The 20,927-nt window shown below is 34.1% G+C and overlaps 1 protein-coding gene across 2 annotated transcripts in view; it reads right to left on the bottom strand.

Annotated features, from left to right (window-relative positions):
- PTPN12 (protein tyrosine phosphatase non-receptor type 12) overlaps positions 1-20,927 on the bottom strand; it is an 86,489-nt gene that overhangs the window by 41,376 nt on the left and 24,186 nt on the right. For both annotated transcript variants that reach the window (XM_060020311.2, XM_060020312.1), the window contains exons 2-5: positions 13,382-13,490; positions 4,358-4,434; positions 1,952-2,047; positions 1,089-1,127 (exon numbers count right to left, since the gene is read on the bottom strand). In XM_060020311.2, the coding sequence (XP_059876294.1) occupies positions 1,089-1,127; positions 1,952-2,047; positions 4,358-4,434; positions 13,382-13,490 (321 nt within the window). The remainder of the gene's footprint in view (positions 1-1,088; positions 1,128-1,951; positions 2,048-4,357; positions 4,435-13,381; positions 13,491-20,927) is intronic.

Here is a 20,927-nt window from a genome sequence, read left to right as displayed (position 1 = left end):
AATTTTTCAAGTATTATTACTGATATACAGTGTGAGCCTATTAATAGAATGAAGAGAAACAAAGCCTAAATCTTAAAAGTAATGGTAAAAAAATTAGGAAGGTGAAATTTAAGTTTCCTAACACCACTGATTAATAGTAATGGTACTGAGGTACATACTGACGATACTTAAACAGATAATTACTTAACAGTTTGTACTGTAATTACAATTACTTAATTACTTTCTCAGTTTGTTTATTTTCTAATCTTAGACTGTTCATTTTCTGTCCAATATTGCTAATACTTCCACTATTTGTAAATGATATGGTTGAGCGGAATGACAAAAATTACTAGTAAAAATAAAGTTTTCCAATGATTTATACATCATAACATCTCACATAACTGAAAGATGTATTATCTTGCTTTATGCAACATATCTTTTACTGAAATTTTTCATAATAAGTTTTACAACTTAAAAATGACTTTTTACTTTAACTAATGAACTACCTTTGTATAAGGAGACTTCAAATCATCACATAATTTGTTTGATTTGTTTCTCACATTTATAGAAGCCCACACTTAAAAATGAAGACTTAAGAATTGATGCTGCAGGAGATCACAATGGTTTTGAAACTAATTTCACGTGGACAGAGTTTTTACCAATGTTAAAAATTTCAGATTAAGGAATTTTCTTCTCTTTGGAGATAACATTACAAAAATGTAGTGGTATTGGCAGACAGAAATCAGAATATTAAAATTGTAAATTGATGAAAATTAATCAGAATTACTGAATTCATTTTTATTGCTCAATTTTATTCAATCCATAAAAAGTGTTCTACTTACACCACCATTAAATATTTGAAGACTACTAAGTAACAGTACAAAATCTATTAAATGTATTTATAAAATGTAAAAGTTTATGTGCTTGGGGATTATTTGGCTCCTTTTGATGAAATAAAAGCAACTGCAGAACACAAAAAAAGAAAAGAAGTAACTATTTTAAAAACTAGGGCTAAGAGTATAATAAAAGACCAGGAATATATATCCCTAGAAATTAAGTAATAAAAAGAATACTCCACAATTATTTTAAGTGTTAATAGTTATACATACCCTTCCCATCTCAAATTCACGACAGGCCATTACAATGATCTAAAAAGAAGTGGGGGTGGGATGAGATAAAGAATATATCAGTTATAAAGAATATATCAGTTAAAACACAATTTTGTTTTTTCAATAAAATATACATTTCAAGAATTATTTTTTATTCTGAGCAAAAGTATGCCTGGCCTGTCAGAAAAAAAAAAGTAGGTTGAGTTAAAGAAATGATCAAAATCATTCCTTCGAAAAAAAAAAAAAAAATCATTCCTTCGAAGTAAAGGGCTAACTAACTAAATATCAACAAATTAAATTGGCTTCAAATAACATGATGTATTTGATTTGAATTAAATTTTTTGAAGCTTATAGACTTATTTCTATCTTTTGACATAATATTAAAATAGCGCATTCAGGATATTTACCCAATAAAATAGCAATACTTTACATACATTTAATAAAATTATCAAGGTTGAAGGTATTTAACTGTCTTTGATCATAAAGGTTATTACATTTGCTTACCCATCCCAACATTTTATAATGTAATAGTTCAAACATACAGCAAATTTGAAATAATTTTACAGTAAACTCTGTATAGGCACCATCTATTCTCTACCGTTAACATTTCATAATAATTGTTTTTATCACATAGCTCTCCCTCCACTCATCTATCAGTCTATCTTATTTGGTAGTTGTCTTACTAGTACTGACATAGGACAAGATTCAAAGTATTATCACACCCTATTCTTGAAGTATTTCGACAAGTTTGTCAAAATTTAATGAGAAATCCTAGCCATCAGTTGCTGTCTTTTTAATAAACATTAGCTATAATTAACATATCATTATGGCTCAAAAGTCATGTCATTACATGTAATACTTACTACAACATTGTACTCCCATATCATCCTCCAAAAATCTATTACTGTATTTGCTAAAGGTCCTTGGGTTGCCACATATGCTTTTGGCCCATAAACACCCTAAAAAGGTTAAAAGCAAATTTCATATTTATTATGATTAACAAAAATATTTCCTTACCTAAATTTTAAGTTTTCAAATTTTATTAGTAATACTGCTGTTTTCGCCTAAACCATTCCCAAGTAATTTTTCTTTAATAGTACATAAAAGCATGGCGAAATATATTTCACTTCAGCTTCTGATGAAATGTTACTACTTTTGAGTAATTATTAGACATGGTGCACAGAATTCATAATTAAACCTCCTTGTGCTAATTTTAAAATTATTAATTACCTAGGAATTAAAAACAAAAGCCTTAGTACCTAGGCAACAAAGCTAACTCTAGCAGAAACATAAAAGCATGCATCAATTCTAAAAGATAATACTGGAATAGCTAACTTCTTTCTTACCTAGATTCTTCCATAACTACCTTTAGTTAATTATTCAACTTAAAGTTTTTTAAGCACCTGCTATGTATACTCTAATAGTAAACCCAAGAATATATCAAACAAAATAGTGGACTAAAATACTAAACCAGCACATAATTGAATCATACAGTGAGTCAGTGTTATTAAGTGCAATTAAAACCTAGAACTTTTAACAGATGTTCTTATTAAAGAACATAAACATCAATAATATCTGAAAGAACGAACTACCTACGTGTTAATTTTTGTTTAACCTATTCGTTTTGGGTTTTGCCATAACTGTAGTAAAATTGACTTTTTAGTAAAAACAGTTTTTATTTGAAACCATGACTGTTCAATGTTGACATAGATATTAATTTTACCATATAACTCTTACCACCTTAATATTTTTCTCAACAAAATATTATATTAAGATACGTACAGGGGCTTCCCTGGTGGCACAGTGGTTAAGAATCCGCCTGCCAGTGCAGGGGACACGGGTTCGAGCCCTGGTCCGGGAAGATCCCACATGCCGTGGAACAACTAAGCCAGTGTGCCACAACTATTGAGCCTGCGCTCTAGAGCCTGCGAGCCACAACTACTGAACCTGCATGCCACAACTACTGAAGCCCGAGTGCCTAGAGCCCAGGCTCCACAACAAGAGAAGCCACCATAATGAGAAGCGCATGCATCGCAATGAAGAGTAGCCCCCACTCGCCACAACTAGAGAAAGCCCACACAGCAATGAAGACCCAACACAGCCAAAACTAAATAAAGTAAATAATTTTTTTAATTAAAAAAAAAGAACCTTAAGAAAATGTATAAATACCATATATAAAATAACTGAAATTATACTGCCATATAACTAGAAAGATTGAAAAGCACAGAATAACTAACAGAACAAAACTGTCTTTTATTTACTCAAGTAGCAGTTTGAATCTCTCTCTCTCTGCTGATAAATATGTTAAAAACTTGACTGCTTTTGATCAGAGTATCCAAAAAAGGTTATCTATAAAGACTATATTTAATCTTGCATTTCAGCTGTCACTTGAAACTTAGTGACAATTGCCAAAAGTTTTTAATCTAAGTTTATATTCTGTAATTTTAAATCAGTATTACCCAGTAATTCCAGCCCTGGTAATTTATTCTAAGAAATTATTCAAAAGAATAACAATGTTCAGGGCTTCCCTGGTGGTACAGTGGTTAAGAATCCACCTGCCTAATGCAGGGGACACAGGTTCGAGCCCTGGTCCAGGAAGATCCCACATGCCATGGAGCAACTAAGCCCATGTACCACAACTACTGAGCCTGCGCTCTAGAGCCCACACACCACAACTACTGAGCCTGCGCTCTAGAACCCGCACACCACAACTACTGAGCCTGCGTGCCCACAGCCCGTGCTCCACAACAAGAGAAGCACCGCAATGAGAAGCCCACACACTGCAACGCAGAGTAGCCGCAACTAGAGAAAACTCGTGGGCAACAATGAAGACCCAACACAGCCAAAAATAAATAGATTAAATAAATAAATTAAAAAAAGAAAAACAATGTTCACTACAATAATACCATCAAGAAAAACTGGAAACAACCTATATGGTTCAACAACAGAAATGACCATGTACATTTGTGTACCTAAACTCAAGGGGACAAACAAGAAGATTTAGCAATCAGCAAGGTGTTTATAAGTCTTCAATGTAAAAGAAGAAACAAAAATAGAAAACCTTTATCTCCACTGTCATAAAACCAAGCAAAACTCTTTATGAATGAGGAAGCTAGAAGGAAAGCCCATAAAAATATGTCATGGCTGTGCTTTTAATTTTACTTCTTTTACTGTTGGTATCACGTTAGGCAATTTTAAAATTTTTAATAAAATTAGTATGTAGGAAGACATTAAATATGGCAGAGTTGATACTTAAAGTTAATACATACCTTAATAAAATTTGCATTGATATAGTCTGAATCTTGAGAAGGAGTCTTTAAAGTCAACTTAACTCGGCTGTGATCAACTACAAGAAAAAATAAAGGATTTCATAAATTATGTCCCATTGGCAAACAGGGTTTTTTTCTAACAAACCATAAATAAGATTAAATAAATAACTAAAATTATTTATTTTAAAAAACAATGAATGGGACTTCCCATGGGCAACGAAGCCCATGCGCCACAACTACTGAGCCTACACTCTAGAGCCCGCAAGCCACAACTACTGAGCCCATGCGCCACAACTACTGAAGCTCATGCGCCTAGAGCCTGTGCTCCACAACAAGAGAAGCCTCAGCAATGAGAAGCCAGTGCACTGCAACGAAGAGGAGCCCTGGCTCGCCACAACTAGAGAAAGCCTGAGCGCAGCAACAAAGATCCAACACAGCCAAAAATAAATTAATTAATTAAAAAAAAAAAAAAAAACAATGAATGAAAATTGACTCTAGGTACCAGCAGGCTAATTTCTAACATCATATTGACAGGAAGTCTAATTGTAAAGCTGTGTTTTTAAGTTGGAATCAGAATAAATCTCAGGCGCTCTTTTAAAATACAAATTCCTGGGCACCGTCCTAGATTTACTATACAAGAGTCTGAGGTTTAAGTGTCTACAGTTTTTAACAAGCATACCAGGTGATGAACACTAACCATTTATACACAAATACATCTGCCAAAGTTCTTGTAAGGAAATCTAACTTTCATATTTTACAAGAAATTAGGAAAATTAAGTAAACTGTGACAAATAAATGAACTAAGATGATGTATGAAAAGTGCTCAATACTGCACTTCACCAATGATACTTATTATTAGGTAATGTCCACTTACGGTAAATAAAATCTTTACAAGAAGGTCTCAAAATATAAATTTTATTGATTTTATAAAATTATGTAGTTTTATTTTTAAAATAAAGGTAATATCAATATGATTTTTAAAAATTAGATCTTAAAGAAAGATAGAAGATGAGACTTCCCTGGTGGTCCAGTGGTTAAGAATCCATGCTCCCAATGCAGGGGGCCCAGGTTTGATCCCTGGTCAGGGAACTAGATCCCACATGCCGCAACTAAGAGCCCGCATGCCGCAACTAAAGATCCTGTGCGCTGCAACTAAGACCTGGCGCAGCCAAATAAATAAATAAATAATATTTTTTGAAAAAAAGATACAAGATGAAAAGTGAACTGCCCCTGTCCTTGAATTCCAGGGCTGTCTCTTTTCCAAAAAAGACACTATTAAAGTTCCTTTTTCATTCCAAAATTCTTATGCATATACCTATATACTTTGAAAAAGCAGACAAATACAATCATACTAAACATGTTGTTCTGAACCTTGTTATTTTTCAGTTAGCAATATATTCTAGAACTCTTCCCAGAGCAAAAACAGATCACCTTACTCGTTTTTAATGTTATATGGACGTTTCATTACTTATTTAACGAGCTACACTACTGATGGGCCATTTTTTCTTACTAGACACACTACTACAATGAACACTGCAGTACTTGTATCTCTTACCGGCAGTACCAGAGGGTAATAAGTTCCTAACAAAGGAATTGCTACTTGCCTTCTAAAAGGTATATACCAACTTATGCAAGTGTTATTAGTAAGAGTAACTAATTGGGTGTTATCATATATTTTAATAGTTGACAATCTAAAAAATAAGACATCAGACTTGCATTTCTTGAATTATGCAAATGGTTGCATATTTTCATATAGTTGTTTGTATTTCTTTTACCAAAGTTGCTTGTTTATACCCTTTGAACATTATCCCCATGTGTCTATGTTTTCCTACTGATTTATATGAAATCTTTGTAAAGAGAGAAAAATCAACCCTTGGTCATAGATAGTGCAGATAGATTTTTTAAAACTTTTCATTTAGAACTAATTTTAGATTTACAGAAAAATTGCAAAAATAGTATAGAGAAATCTCATACATCCCTCACTCATCTTCCCTTAATGTTAACATCTTACTTACATAACCATAGCACAGTTATCAAAATGAGAAAACTAACATTGTTACAATACTATTAATTAAACAACAGACTGTATACAAATTTTACCAGTTAAAAAAAAGTATCTTTTTTCTTTCCAGGATCCCACAATACACTTTGTTATTATTTCTCCTAAGTCTCTTCCAATCTATAAAAGTTCCTATGACTGATATTTTTCTTATGATTGGAATGAGGTTATGCATTTTGTCCAGACAGCAGAGAACAATCATGTGTCCTCAGTGAGAAGACACACCAAGGGGTTCATGATGTCAGTATGTCATATTACTTGTGAGGTTAACCTTGGTCTTGGTTAATTTGGTGTCAGCTGGTGTCTCCACTGTGAAGTTACTATCTTTCCCTTTGTAGTAAATAAATATTTGGGTACATACTTTGAGCCTATGAAACCCTAAAGTAGTAGGATTATCTAAGATTCACGGTCTCCAGATTAGAAAGGGCCATAACATGTAATATGCCACTATCATTTTGGTCCTTTCTAATCCAGGGACAATGACTATTAAAGGCAATTAAATACAAAAAAACATACAGAAATGGTAACAGATACAAATAAACTTCTTAGCAAACTTTTTAAAAGGAAAACTAATGAATAACTAATTTATATGCCAATGACCCGAATTTTATACATTAGTACAAAGGCCCAGTTCTGCTGATTTCATTTATTTATTTTTGGTGAAATTTTCTTTGGAAAGTTGTAGGAAGAGATATATAAGAAAGACATAGTAGCTTCTAATTAAAATTATGTATCTCCTTACCATGTTTCCAGGAAAGAGAATGTTTACATGTTTATCAATGCTTTGTTTCTTATTTCATTCCATCCTACATGTCTTTTTTAAAAGCCATTTGGGATAAGGAATATACATATAAAAAATCCTATGCTTTGGGTAAATGACAATAGAATAATTCAGTAGTTAGGACAATGACAGTTAAGTAACTATATGAAGCTTCCTGTCAACCATGTTTGCCAGTAATGATGGGTCCCACCTAACTGCCCTTATTCATGTGGCATGTTAGCCTCTATTCAAAGTATCTCAAAGCCAGACTTTGTACAATAGTTGGTTTACCACTGGATCCTTAGTAAATGTTTTGGGGATTGTGAATCCAAATGACAACAGTGGCTCCCAAATGATAGTCAAGACTTGTGCCAAGCTGCTTGCTACATGCAAGCTGGGAATTTTTTTAAATTTTTCTGTGATGGAAAATTTTATGCATATACAAAAATATGATAGTATAATGAATCCCCAACTATCCAGTACCCAACTTCAATAATTATCAGTATTTTGCCAATCTTATTTCACCTATGGCTAATCATACAGCAGCTGGGGACTGGAAAAAGCAAACTAAAATGCAAGATTTCCGAGTCGCATATTCTGCAGTAAGTTTGATTCAGTCAGTTCAAGATGGGGCACAGAAATGGCTTTTTTTAAAAATGAAATAATGCCCTTTGCATGCAGCAACATGGATGGACCTAGAAATTCTCATACGAAGTAAAGTAAGTCAGAAAGAGAAAGACAAATACCATATGATATCACTTATATGTGGAATCTAAAATATGATACAAATGAACATATCTGTGAAACAGAAACAGACTCAAAGACATAGGTAACAGACTTGTGGTTGCCAAGGGGGAGGGTGGCAGGGGGAGAGAAGGATTGGGAGTTTGGGATTAGCAGATGCCAACTATTACATATAGGATGGATAAACAAGGTCCTACTGTATAGAACAGGAAACTGTATTCAATATCCTGTGATAAGCCATAATGGAAAGGAATATGAAAAAGAATATATAAGTATAACTGAATGACTTTGCTGTACAGCAAAAATTAACACAACATTGTAAATCAACTATGCTTCAATAAAAATTTTTTAAAAAGAAATGGCTTTTTTTAAAACTCTAAAGCACAGGCAAATTTTGTAGTCACTACTTCATACTACAGAATCATAGTATATATATATATTTTTTATAATTTTTAAAATTTTTATTTATTTTTTATTTATTAGGCTGCACTGGGTCTTTGTTGCAGCACAGGCTTAAGTGTGGTTCTTAGTTCCCCGACCTATTTACTTATTTAGGCTGCACTGGGTCTTTGTTGCCGCGGGCTTGGTTGTGGTATGTGGGATCTTACTTCCCCAACCAGGGTTCCCAGCGATTGAACCTGGGCCCCCGGCATTGGGAGCACGGAGTCTTAACCACTGGACTGCGAGGGAAGTCCCAATCATAGTACATTATTGAGAATTTAAAAATCAATATTATGCTGTGTATAACACATAATGCATATTTTAATATTCTTCATTGGTGCTGTTATTAAGCATAAACATGAATTGAAATAATTTAAAGAATATTAAAGAAATGAAAACAATCATTCCTCTCCATGGTTTTGCAGAATGCCTCTACAATCTCCCAAGAGCACAATTCCAAATAGATAAAACCAATATTCGCTACACAAGAGGCTCTTTAAAGTAGCAACATTTTTTTCTTGAACAAACATCAACACCTACTGCAACAACAAAAATATATATTGTCACCTCCAAGGAAACACACACCTATTGATAAATCCTAGGTCTGAGAAATAAAAGGATCTCCATAATTAATATTGGGATAGGCAGAACACCCTGATCCATCACTTCTAAAGGCTAGCCAACTCAGTTTTAGCCCTTTTCAAGAGACAAAAGCACAGGTCATCCTTGACACAAGAGTATCTAGAAATTTCTTAATTATAGGACTAGCCTCAGTGTTCTACCATAAAATAAACCAAATCTCCAAGATGGCTTGAGAAAAAACTAAGTGATCTCTGAATAGTGATGAAATTGCTTTGAATGGATCAAAAGCAAGGATGTCTGCTCTTGCCACTTCAAGTTAACATTATACTACAGGTTCTAGCCAGAGCAATAAGGCAAAAAAGACACGCAGATTGGAAAGGAAGTAGTAAAATGGTCATTAGTTGCAAATGACAAGATTCTGATATGTAAAAAGTCCTAGTTTTCACCAAAAAAATACTAAACTAAATACTAAAATAAATGAGTCCAGGGAGGTCAGTGGATTAAAAAAAAAAAAAAATCAACATGCAAATGTAAACTGTATTTCTATATACTAGTAATAAAGAACTTGAAAATACAATTAAAATAATTCCATTCACAATAGCATAAAGACTTTTTAAAAAGAAATATAAGACTTGTACACTGAAAACCATAAAACATTGCTGAGAGAAATAAAGAAGATCTAAATAAATGGAGAGAGACATTCTATATATATATTTCACAACTTCTTTATCCATTCATCTGTTGATGGACACTTAGATTGGAAGAGTCAATATGGTTTAAGATGGCAATTCTCCCTAAATTGATCCACAGGTTCATCACAACTCTTATCAAAATTCCAGTAGGATTTTTTGCAGAAATTGACAAGCTTATCTCACAATTTATATGGAAATGCAAAGGACTCAGAAGAACCAAACCAATTTTTTAAAAATAAGAACACAGGGAACCTAACACTTCTTGCTTTTAAAACTTACTATAAAGCTATAATGATCAAGACAGTGTGATACTGGCTGAAGAATAAGTCAATGAAATAGAATCAGGGGTCCAGAAATAAACCCTTACATTTGCAGTCAGATGATTTCCAACAAAGCAAAGAAGGCAATTCAGTGGAGAAAGGATAATGTTCAACAAATAGTGCTGGAACAATGGCACATGCTCAAAGATTATTTTAGACCCTTACCTCACACCATATTAAAAATTAACTCAAAATGAATTATAGACTTAAATGTAGGAGCTAAAACTATAATACTTCTAGGAATGAAATGAGAAAACATAAGAGAAAATCTTTGTGAGTTTGGATTAGGCAAAGAGTTCTTGGATTGAATATCAAAAACATGATCCATAAAATTGATAAACTGAACTTCATGAAAATTAAAAGCTTGCACACTTTAAAAAACACCATTAAGAAAAGACAAGCTATAAACTGGGGAAAAAATTTGCAAATCATAATATCTGAAAAAATATTTGTATCTAGGGTATGTAAAAATCTTTTATAACTCAGCTTTATAAAACTTTATAACTTTTATAAAAGTTATGAACTTTTATAACTTTTATAAAAAATCAATTTTAAAAAACTACAAATGATTTGAAGAGACTGTTCACCAAAGACAGTATACAGTGGCTAACAGAACATGAAAAGATGCTCAACATCATTAGTCATTAGGAAAATGCAAATTGGAACCATAGGAGATACCTCTATTCTTCTAGTGGATGTGTAGCGATAACTGTCAATAACTGTGTTAGACTGTCAATAACAAGTGTTAGCAAGGATGTAGAGAAACTAGAACCCTCATACACTGCTGGTGTAAAATGGTACACAGCTACTTTGAAAAACAATTTAACAGTCCCTTAAAATGTTAAACATAAGCTTCTGGGACTTCCCTGGAGGCGCAGTGGTTAAGACCCCGTGTTCCTAATGCAGGGGGCCAGGGTTCAATCCCTGGTCAGGGAACTAGATCCCACATGCATCCCACAACTAAGAGTTCGCATGTCACAATTAAGGAGCCAGTGAGCTGCAACTAAGGAGCCCGCAAGCCACAACTAAGGAGTCTGCGAGCCATAACTAAGACCAAATAGACCCAGGGCAACCAAATAAAATTAATTAATTAATTAATTTCAAAAAATAATTTAAGAAAATAAACATAAGCTTCCATAGACCCAGAAATTCCATTCCTAAGTATCTACCCAAGAAAAATAAAACCATATGTCCATACAAAGATTTACCTAGAAATGTTCATAGCAGCATTATTTATAATGTTCCTCAACTACTGAATGGATAAACAAAATGTGATAGCCATACAATGGAATACTAGTGAACAATAAAAAGGAATGAACTACGTACTAATATATTATACAATATGGATGAATCTCAAAAACGTGCTAAGTGAAAAAAGCCAGACACAAAAGACTACATATTGTATGATTACATTTACATGAGATTTCCAGGAAAGGAAAATCTAGAGATGGAAAGCAGATTAGTGGTTGCCTGGGGCTGAAGATTACAAACTGGCATAAGTAACCTTTTTGGTGTGATGGAAATATTCTAAAACTGTATTGTGTTGATGACTGTACAACTCTATAAACTTTTTTTAAAGATTGCTTTCCATTTATAGTTATTACAAAATATTGGCTATATTCCCCATGTTGTATAATACATCCTTGAGCATATCGTACACCAATAGTTTATCCTTCCCACCCCTGCCCCCATATTGCCACTCCCACTCCCCGTAGCCACTAGTTTGTTCACTATATCTGTGAGCCTGCTTCTTTTCTGTTAGATTCACTAGTTTGTTGTATTTTTTTAATTCCACATATAAGTGATATCATACAGTATTTGTCTTTGTCTGACTTATTTCACTTAGCATAACGCCCTCCAAGTCCATCCATGTGGCTGCAAATGGCAAAATTTCCTTCTTTTTCATAGTTCAGTAGTATTCCACTATATCTATATCTATATTTAAAATACCTCTTTATCCATTCATCTGTTGATGGACACTTAGGTTGCTTCCATATCTTGGCAATTATAAATAACGCTGCTATGAATATCGGGGTGCTTGTATCTCTTCAAATTAGTATTTTTGTTTTTTGCACAGAGAGGATGAGTCCAAAGTCATAGATAGCAAGTGACAGAACCAGGATATGAACTTCCAGAGTCAGAACTCTTCACCATTATGCTATGCTGCCACTTTGTAAAAATTTTGCTACTACCAGCCACTCACAGATCCCACAGCTGAGAGTAAAGCTGAACAAAAATAGAAAGATGAAGGATTAAATTTATGCAAAGTAGACAGTAAGGGCTTCCCTGGTGGCGCAGTGGTTACGGGTTCGTGTCCCGGTCCGGGAGGATCCCACATGCTGTGAAGCGGCTGGGCCCGTGAGCCATGGCCGCTGAGCCTGCGCTCCGCAGCGGGAGAGGCCACAGTAGTGAGAGGCCCGCGTACCAAAAAAAAAAAAAAAGAAGACAGTAAGAAAGAAAGGGAAGGAGACAAGAAAGAGAGAGAGGAGGCAATTTGAAAAAGGGATATTAAGGAAGAAGAAAATTTTAAATATATGGACTGGTCAATGACATCAAAATAGTTAACAGAAAAGAATAAGCACTAAAAAAAGACTACCAAATATGGCAATTAAAGTCATTGGGAAATTTATCAAGGACATTTTAGAAGAACAAGCTTTAGGAATGAATGACATTTTGTCAATTGTACCTCAGTAAAGCTAGGGAAAAAAGGATGAATGGAGCGTTGAGGGAATGGTGTCATGGAATCTATATATTTCAAAATACTTGAAGGAAAAGAGAAAGACTACTGTAGCTTTAACAGATAGCAGGTATGATATAAATTTTTACTTTATAAAATGGGGACCCTTATGTATGCATGCTTTTAGAGGTAAAGGTATTTTGCTAGAAACCTATGCTATTTAAGAATATAATTATGTTAACGTTATTAGAATATGATGCTATCAGTCTTAGGCATGCCCTCAGAGATACCCTCAGAGATCATATTTAGACTACTGAGAACAGCAGACACACAGGCATGAATCATCTTATGGTTCATTTTTAATGCATAATTAATCAATTAAGGTTCTTATTGTTAATAGACAATAGGTAAGAATTAATATTTTTAGCATTTTACAAAATGTATTCAATTATACTTATTGAATTATGTCTGTATTATTTTATTTTAACAAAATAACTTCTTTGAACAGGGAGTCCACAAAAGGTATTTTTACTTGGATTTTTCAGAATTTAAAAGTGAGTATCAGTAATTGTGATGCTTAAAGAAAAATTAAACAATAAAACAACTACAACAACAAAACTATTATCAGAAGGAAAGGCAAGCACAATCACAAATTATTATCATTTATTTATTTAGAATAAAGCTAGTTTAGGCTATAAAACTGCTAATTAGCATTTCTATTTGTTCCTTTAATGGCATTTCAAACTTACATGGCAGTATGTCCTTATATCTGTTCTTTTTAACATTTTCTTCTTTTTCTCCAGTGGCTGTAGGATAAATCTTTTCTGTTCTATACTTGGTTGACAATCTTCTTAGTCGCTTAAAATCAAAAAAAGAAAATTCAAGTTCAGAAAAACATCAGTATTTCAAAATTTTAATGAAAATTGTAACAATAGCTCTTCATTGAATTTTGCTAACCTTGATTCCTCCCAACTCATTTTCTTGTTTTTGTAGTTTCACAGTATCTCCCTACCCCTTTATAATTAACCCTAAGATTATTTCATTTTTAGCATAAGTGTAAACATAAGATTAATACTCCAAACAGTAGTAAAAAACAAAAAGGGGGGGGAACACTAGAATAAAAATAATTTTATTTAAATAAATCATTAATACACTGAATCAGAATATTTAACTCAGGGTCTCAAAAAGCAAATTTGAAAATCATGCCTAAAAGATTATGTACAAGTTTCTTTATTTCTTCTCTCAATAAACCTTGAGCACCCATGATGTGCAAGCGTCCTTCCAAGGCATAAGCTAATAATTACTTATAAGACACTGCAAAACAAAGTTCTTTGATATTGAATTGGAAATGTCTAACAAAGACCAATTCTGCTTATTCACTGCATTACAGAAGTGGTTTGTGAGTTAGTGACAAATTCTTACCACATATGGCAGTAGGGATGTTCTTTGGGCTGGAATATTTCTGCATGTCAGTAATACACTTCCTGCTTTCAGAAGCACTGAAAGTCAGCATTGTGAATTGTTTAAATTCACTACTCAACTACATTGCTGAAATTTAATTTCAAAGGAGCCTGCTTTCTTCCAGGCTTAAAGACATATTGAAGGCATTCTAGTTTAACTATTCCACAAAATTATTAAATACAAATGAAAAAGAAATCTGGTAATGTTTAACTTTTTCACCATTTTATTTTTGTTCCTCATGATGCTAATAATTAAGCAACTAAGAATGTTATGTCTATATTTTTAAAAAATCAGATAGAACTTTAATTCAAGATCCTTAACTTATTCTTGTATTGACATACTTTAACATGTAACACTTGAAATAATCTTAAAATAGACCCTTACACATAGAATAGTAAGCTTTCTGTTTTTCTCTGAAAAACTACTGAACTTTATCGTCACAATCTTAGAGATCTAAAGCAGGAATATTCATTTTTAAGATAAAAAGACTTAACTAGAATCTTGTTCTGCACTGGCACAATGCCAAAGCAAAATTCTCCACATTTATGATGTTATTTCCTGTAGTAATAAATTTCTCAAAGTATGTAGGTGTACTGGGGGTAAAAATTGTATTTAAAAAGTAAATGTGCTGTTCGTGAGGGTGTGGGAAAACCAGACCTTTGATGCAATACTGGTAGAAAAGAACATTAGCACAACCCCTAAGGAGGGTAATTTGTCAACTACAAATACACATAACCCTTTAACCTAGGAACTGCACTTCTACAAATTTGTTCTCTAGGTAAATGGCACACACTCATGAAATGATGTACACACAAAGTTATTTACTGCAGAATTGTTTATAACAGCAAAAGACTGCAAAAACTGGAAAAGACTATTAATAGAGGACTGGCTAAAAAGATGTTTCATTTATACAATCAAATATGACATACGCTGAAAACAAATGAGGAAGCTCTTGATATACTGTGATATGGAAAGATCTCAAAAGTATATATTAAGTGTAAAAAAGCTGAGAACACAATAGTGTATATATAACTATTGGTGTTAAAAAGAAAAAATACATTTGTATGTGCTTGTACATGTGCATAAAACATCTCCAAAACTATTAACAAAAGTTGCTGTCTATGGGGAAGAGAATGAGTTGCTGTAGGAAATGGATGGGAAGGAAACATTAATATACGTCCTTTCATACTTTTTGGATTACATGAATGCATTACCTATTCAAAATTAAAATGTTAAAAAAAGTAAAAGAAAAGATTATTCATAATTTCATTATTCCACATTAACAAAGATCCTCCCAGTTATTAACATATATATCTCACATATTTAATCAGAATTTTTGCGTTTTCTCTGCTCAAAGATTTCATTTTTAAATATAGTACCTTAATGTATTACAAAATATTCTATGTGAATGTGACTAACAGAAGGATATCAATCCAAACAGTTGCAGAAACACAGGGGGAAAGGGATATAACTTAGGTAACTGTCACTGAAAAAAAAAACACACACACACACATATAAAAAAACTACAAAGCAAAGGGAAGAGGGGATGAATTTAATTATAAAATGTAAATGCACTTCTGGAATACCTGCTGCAATCGCTCCAAGCATTTCTTCTTTTACAAGATAAATTATGTTATTGAGAAATGTGCAAAGCAAAGTTTTTATAGAAAATGACTTCTCATTTCTCATATAATGAAACTTATAAACTTATAAAGTTTCATATAATGAAACTTATAAACTTATAAAGAACACTTCTGTGTACAAATAAATATCTAATTTGAGTTTGAATTTTTATACATTCAGTTTTCTTTAACACTAGCACAGCATGGAATGCCTTCTACTGTCAGGTTCCAATGAAGAATGTTCTATTAAAATAAGTCTACATAAGTAGTGTACTTAGAAATTTTCATACCCCTTAGAGATACTAATCTTTGATGTAGTATAAATAAAACAACGGTGGCCTATTAAACATAAAAATTGTTTCATACTTTTTAAAAAATTGGCATCAAAAAAATTCTACCCAACTGTATTAAAAAGATATCCTCAAATAGGAACTTATTTCCTAACAAAAAGATCAGCTTTATAGTTAGTTGCTTGAATGAAAATTCTTGATCTGACACTCTCTGGCTATAAGACACTGAATTAATTTAACCTGTGTCTCATCGTCTGTGATCTGAGGATAATACCTACTACTCTCACCAAAAAGCCTGGCATGAAAAAATGGGCTCAAATGTTAACAATTACTATTGAGTAATTACTGAAACTCTTTAAATGTTATTTGCTACTACAGATTTCTTTCTTTCTTTAAATAAAACCTTTCTTAGATCAGAGATCAAAAGGAGTCACATATTCAAGGCCAATTTGTTTGCTTGGGAGTGTTGAGTATTTTAAAGCATGCTTCATTCATATTGTCAAATTTGCGCATGCTTCAGAATCACCTAGAGGGCTTGTTAAAAGAAGGATTGCAGAGCCCCACCCTCAGAGTTTCTGATTCGGCAGGTCTGGGATGCAGCCTGGGAATTTGTATTTAATGAGTTTCCAGGTGATGCTGCGGCTGCTGTCTGGAGTCTGTGCGAAAGAACCACAGGTATAAGGTATGTTCAAGAGGAAGGAGTATGGTGATCGACTGCATGGGGGAATGGATGTTGATTTTCAACAATTCTTAGATTCCTCTGGATCTTATGTACAGATTGGCAGCATTGACAATTTCTGAAAAGTGATTAGGGATTTTTCTTGGGAGGAGGAGCACGGATTAGGGATGAAGAAGGAAAAATGTAATTATCAAGTAGCAAAAACAAAGGGATGGGGAGGAAATCACTGTTCAGCAGCAAGTGGGAGCAAAAAACCCACACCACCTATAAACAAAAGTACTTAAATGAAAGAATTAAAAGGTTTTGAGGGAATTCCCTGGAGGTCCAGTGGTTAGGACTCGGCACTTTCACTGCCAGGACCTCAGGTTCGATCCCTGGTCGGGGAACTAAGATCCCACAAGCCACGCACGGCATGGCCAAAAAAACCCCCAAAGTTTTGAGATTAAATTCTAGATAAACTGGGAGGTACAGCAAACCAAAACTCCTTCCTAAATCTCTTAAAACATCAGAATAATGCAACAATGTACAGATCTGGTAGCCCTTGACACCAGCAGTATGCAATTGGTAAACAAAACAAAACACCATAAAAAGATGCTTTCGAGATTCGACTTTTAAAAATTATCATGACAATCATCTTTCTGTGTCTTTGTGTATGCTCTTTCTTTGCTTCTTAGTGGTCATTCCACTCACATACCTCCAAATCTTATATCTCTTTTAAGTCCTAGCTCCTTGAGAGTTTCTTACTCCCCTCATGCAACAATAATCTTTCCCTTCTGAGTTCTTTTTAGACTGTATATGTACTCTTGAAACACCATTTCCTTCTCTTTATGATAAATATATAAAGAGGATACATCTTATTTCCTCTACTAAACTCTAAACTCTATGAGTACAAGATTACTGTCAGATTAAAATGTGTAATGCCCTGCATCCCTGGAGAATATTTAATGCTTATATGTTAAATAAATTAATCTTAGAATAAGATTTGAATGCTGGCCTAAACGAAAGAAGACGGTTTTGTTCTTTAAATACCATACCAAATTTAATGTCCCAATAGTACTTGGGAGGAGACAAAGCACCACCAAAGTTCATTTAACTATATGAAATGGAAAGTACCTACACATTTCATTTCATTTTAACTTCTGACCACCATTTCCATTGTCTGTAGTGAAGTTGTCAATATGAAATTGAGAAACATGCCATAATATACTAAGGAACATTATTCGTAACTACAGTGCTACGTGACAGTTTGTATGAGAACAGCACTGAACTAAACACTAATAAAATCATTTATTAAGCTACACATAATTACACTAAAGCAAGAAAATATTTTGAATCGTTTACTGTCCTAACTGGCAAAAATACAGCTAAATGGTATATTTACCTCAACTTATAGGTACTATTGACACCCCTTATCATGTGTGGTGCTTTCTTTTTTTAACTAAGCAAACAAACAAAAAACCTTTAAGAAAGACATTTTCAACTACCCTTAAAAGTCTTGAGAAAGTCACATAATAAACTCATATAATTCCATTCTTATCTCAGTTTCTATTCTAAAAAGCAAGCCTGATTATTTTAATTTGTCCCATGCTTAAAAACCCTCCAATGGGTCTATCACCTCCTAGATAAGTTACCAAATCCTTTCATTTTAACATATTTTGAAAGCTGCCTGTCTGATTTCCCAGCTTCTTCTTTTTATAACACTCTCTTACTCAGAGTATGACGCTTCAGCCATTATAGATTTACCACCACCAGCAGAAGCACCCTTCCACCCCTCATCATCACAGTTCTAAAATTTTTCCTCTTGCTGGTGAGTTAATAGGAGGACTCTGGCTAGAGTGTTATTTCCTTTCTGAAGGCTTTCTTTCTTTTTTTTTAAATAAATTTATCTATTTTGGGGTCTTTGTTGCGGTGCGCGGGCTTCTCATTGCGGTGCGAAGCACGGGCTCTAGGCACACGGGCTTTAGTAGTTGTGGCGCACGGGCTTAGCTGCTCTGAGGCATGTGGGATCTTCCCGGACCAGGGCTCGAACCCGCGTCCCCTGCATTGGCAGGCAGATTCTTAACGACTGTGCCACCAGGGAAGCCCCTAAGTCTTTCTTGAACACTCCCTGCCTCATTGCTCCCAGTTCCCAGCACTTAGTAGTCAATAATATTGTTTTATTACCACTTCTGAAAAGTATTTACAGTCTAATGTGTCACCCATTAGACTATAAAACTGAAAGAAGAGACTGGACTATCTTATTGTACTTTATAGCTAGTGCAATGCAAATCACATTAAAATGGGTGATTTCAAGAATTGTTTAATTAGCCTTCTCAGATAAGTCAGAGATGTCTCTAATACATTAGAATTTGTGATGCAAACAAAAATGGAGTTTAATATTCACTGTTTTAAAGTTCCAAACAAATTAGTTTCTCTTTATTTCTTAAAAACACAGAAGTTTTATTCCCCAATCCTAAATCAATAACTGATTCTCAGAGGCCCCTAAAGTCACATGCAATATGACTATCCTCTTTAAGGTATCCAGTTGTGTGTCAAGATTTGGTTCTTTAAAACGGTAGAACAGTTCCCTTGTTTATCTAAGGACCAAAGCTAGTGACAATGTGTTTGTGACACTTGTTGAATCTCTCCAGTCAAAGAGCGAACTGTCTACTCAATTGTCCACTGGGTGTCTCACAGGCATCACAACCATGTCCAAAGAGCACCACCATTCAATAGCTGCTCAAGCCTCAAAGCTGGGAATAATCATGATTCCTACCTCCGCCTCCCCTCACCCCCAACATCCAGTCAATCCATCAGCAAGCTGTGTTAGCTCCACCGCTAAAACTTATCTAATTCTCTTCATACTCACCAAACAGACTTAGAATTCAGAATAAATGTAGACAGGAACAGGTGTTAAATTTACTTTTTGGCTGGATTTTCAATCAGGACAATTAAGAAAACAGACAGAAAAGTAGTAGAGCTAAAGTAAAATTAAGCTAACTCAAATTCTTTTTGTATAAGATGGCCTATAAATAAATACTGGCGCTCAAGCCTTCTCTACTCTGTTACTAGGCCACACACTGCTGCCCCAAATTCCTGAATGCCATTAACACTTAAAAAACAGCTTCATAAGACACTAATTTTAGTAAATATGCATACACTATACAAATCCAAACATTACCTTAAAGTGAAATAAAATGGAATTACTTCAAGCTTTAGAGTTACACTGTAGCAAAATATATGAGTACCTATATAGTACTGCTTTTGCCATTGCTCTGAAATATTTCTGAGGCAAATACTGGAAAATCCATCTGAATTTTAAAAGGCAGGGCGTTTGGCACATAGTTGGCACACAGTAATAACTGTTAAATGAAAAAATTCATCTGGTTTTATGCCTGAAATGTTAATGCCATCAGTCACAAAAGCCCCTCAATCGTAATACTACTGAGCTAATCCAACCACACAAGGTGGATGATTACTAAGACGAAATAAATTTTTTTAAAACCTCAAATATAAAGTAACAGCAGCAAGTAGTAAAATCAGAGTATAATTTCCACCAAACATATACTATCTCTAACTTAACTGGCTGTTCTTAAATCTTTACAAGTACATTTATATAAAACTATGTATGCCTCTAATAATAACTGTTGAAAGCAACTAAAATAACGAACGGGTCTTTCAGCTACACAACTGCAATGTTTACCTTTAGGTGCAAAATATGAAACTCTGCCTTTCAAAATTCATCTTCCTATCTTTGCTCACGCTTTACCTACTGCTGCATGACAGACTAAATTGTCTGCCATTCTTCTTCAGAAATGCATAGCTCTGCCTTCTCATTAAAGCTAAGTCAGGGGCTTCCCTGGTGGCGCAGTGGTTGAGAGTCCGCCTGCCGATGCAGGGGACACGGGTTCGTGCCCTGGTCCGGGAAGATCCCACATGCCGCGGAGCAGCTGGGCCCGTGAGCCATGGCCGCTGGGCCTGCGCGTCCGGAGCCTGTGCTCCGCAACGGGAGAGGCCACAACAGGGAGAGGCCCGTGTACCGCAAAAAAAAAAAGAAAAAAGCTATGTCAGGGCTGATACTAAAAGGACATACTTTGAAGTAAACAGGGGCCAATCTTACCAGTCTTTGGATATTAATAAGAGTAATGATTTTTACTCTTTGATCATCCTGATTTCGATGCTTCAATTATTTTTCTAGTAGTCTACCAAGCAAACTCCTCACTTCTTTCTAGCTCAGTACTGATATTATCTTGCTGAAACGTTC

The sequence above is a fragment of the Delphinus delphis genome, chromosome 9 (genome assembly GCF_949987515.2).
Source record: "Delphinus delphis chromosome 9, mDelDel1.2, whole genome shotgun sequence".
Classification (NCBI taxonomy): domain Eukaryota; kingdom Metazoa; phylum Chordata; class Mammalia; order Artiodactyla; family Delphinidae; genus Delphinus; species Delphinus delphis.
Note: the sequence above shows the minus strand (reverse complement) of the source record. Positions and strands in the feature narration are given on the sequence as shown.